Raw genomic sequence first — 2,265 nt, 5'->3', positions numbered from 1 at the left:
GGGGGTAGTCCATTGCATGGATGTGACAGCTGCCAGCTTCACACGAGACACTACTGTACAGTGTAGCGACAGCTAGCCGTTCGCGGCCTTGCACGTCACGACATTAGATATTTTGTTTAGGTCCTGGATAGTTTGGTTTGGTCCTGGATAGTTTGACACAAGCATAAGCCTTTCTGAGCATACCAAACGTGCCATTTATCTAGAGAGCCGCTGTGTGGGGTGCAACCAAACAACTTTGGGCAAAGTGCAATGCATGTCCGGAGCAGGCAGACATTGGACGTCAACCAGGGTCGAAGTGTCTGCCATAATTGCAGCTCCCTGTGCCCGCGCACGCGCTATCGTATCAACAGCAAGCAGCACGCCTCCGCTCTTGGTTGACTGTTCTGCAACCGCGAGTGCACGCGGAGGAGTCAAAGATGTGCCCCCCTCAAGCCGCACGCAATGTGGTGGATGCATGTGAACAGAAGGCCCCCGGTATTAAAATATACCGTACGCCATTGAAAGCAACGTGCCAACGTCCGCCATGTTGCGGATGCAACCACAGCGGGTCTCCAAGGTTGGAGCATCAAGTGACACAATTGAGTGTGCCAAGCATATAGGGGGTCCTCTGAAATCCACTACTGCAAGTGCACAGTGATCTGTGTTCCAGGCCATGAACAGTCCGACGTGCCCAGTGCGTGGTTGACCATGGCTTGTCCATCGCCAACATGCTCATAGCCCGGGTGTCTTGCTGGGGCCACCGTCGCGTTCTTGAGGCAATAGGCAAGAAAAGTGATCCTCGAAACCGTCGTCGCCGTCGATAGCCCTCTGCCGTGCGCGATTTGGCTTGTCGGAGTTGACATCGCCCAGGCTTGGGGGCCAATACTAGATCTTCAATGATTTGATGTAGTGTAAAGGTTGGTTTGCTAAAATAATAGTTGCTTGGCTGCAGGAGATTTGGCTTCAAGAAACCAGCATCAGCTCTCCGCAACAGCTCACCCGCAGGCACTGCGACGCACAAGCACCACCAAGCACCGGAAACATTGCGTCATTGGAAAGAATCGCCTCAATATCCATTTCAACCACGGGATCTGCTGAGCAGGCTCCTTGGCGGACTTGTGCATTGCGCTACTAGGCCGGCTCCCCGGCAGAGCGACGGCTAGATGGAGACCGCGCTGCAGAGGCGTGGAATGAGCCTCAAAACAGCGCGTGGCTCAGCCAGGTGGGCCCTGACGCCAGCCCCGGGTGTTTAGAAGCTCTAGATCTGCTTGCGTCACAGACGCCCAGCAAACGTGACCCATTGCGCAGGCTGTGCCATGCGCGCGTGAGGACGGTCGTTCGGGCACAGAAGACCGGGCCGCGAGGTACGCAGGGCCGCCGCGGGCGCACCATGGCCGCGAACCCAAGCTGTGCGCGCGCCGCAGGCGCAGCTGCCGGCGGTGACACTCGCTCGGCAGGCCCATTGGGGCCCGCAGATGCACGCGGGCAGCTGCCTCGACAATCGCGCGACGCCCATTGTGGCCGCCCAGACCCTCACATAGCAGCTGCGGCGCGACGCGAGCTGCATGCGGCGCCCCCGCGAGGGCCGCACAAACCGTGCCTCCCTCGTTCACCCCCGTCCCCCGACGCGGCAACCGACGACGTCCCACAACCTGCAGGCACCTTCAAGCTTACGAAGGGCGGCGCCTCCGCGCAGCAGGCCGCGGCCCCTGCCCTCGACCTGTTTGGGACTCTGACCCGCAGCCTCAGCCGCGGCGCCAAGTCCCCGGTCTCTGGCGGCGGCGCTAGGGACCCGGGCACTGTGTTCGTTGCGGGAGCCACCGGGAAGCTGGGCATCAGGATTGTCAGGGAGCTACTGGATGCTGGCTTCAAGGTGGGACGGCGTCGGGGAGGGGTTAGGGGCGGCGGAGCCCGCCGGAGTCGATTTGGGAGGCGGAGGGCGGGCCGCTTTTGGGCTCAGCGGCAGCGGCTGGGCGATGGTCGGACCGCTTGCGAATCAGGGGGCCGCCGCATGTCTTGAGAGGCGGCCGGGTTCGGGGGCCCCGCAGGGCTGGATGAGCCCAGGAGCAGCGCGAAGGCTGCACTCATGCGCTGCCCCCGGCGTGTGGCGAAGCGCGGCTCAACCGCCCGCCTACGCCCGTGTGTGTGGCGGGGCGCCCGCAGGTGCGCGCCGGCGCGCGCGACGTGGAGAAGGCGGAGGCCAACGCCGCGATCGCAGCCCAGCTGGGGCTGGTGGACCCTGGTGAGCAGGCCCGGCCGTGACCAGCTGCCCGGAGGTCGCCCGAC

The 2,265-nt window shown here is 62.9% G+C and overlaps 1 protein-coding gene across 1 annotated transcript; it reads left to right on the top strand.

Annotated features, from left to right (window-relative positions):
- Positions 1-1,142: 1,142 nt before the first annotated feature.
- On the top strand, positions 1,143-2,241 carry MNEG_9228 (hypothetical protein; the record flags this gene model as incomplete). Its single annotated transcript, XM_014042299.1, has 4 exons — positions 1,143-1,201; positions 1,288-1,343; positions 1,638-1,852; positions 2,143-2,241. 4 exons carry the CDS (start codon positions 1,143-1,145, stop codon positions 2,239-2,241), a joined length of 429 nt encoding a protein of 142 aa, XP_013897753.1.
- Positions 2,242-2,265: the final 24 nt, after the last annotated feature.

This window comes from Monoraphidium neglectum (genome assembly GCF_000611645.1).
Source record: "Monoraphidium neglectum strain SAG 48.87 unplaced genomic scaffold scaffold01862, whole genome shotgun sequence".
Classification (NCBI taxonomy): Eukaryota; Viridiplantae; Chlorophyta; class Chlorophyceae; order Sphaeropleales; family Selenastraceae; genus Monoraphidium; species Monoraphidium neglectum.
The sequence above is the reverse complement of the archived record's forward strand: the minus strand, read 5'-3'. Positions and strand labels throughout refer to the sequence as shown.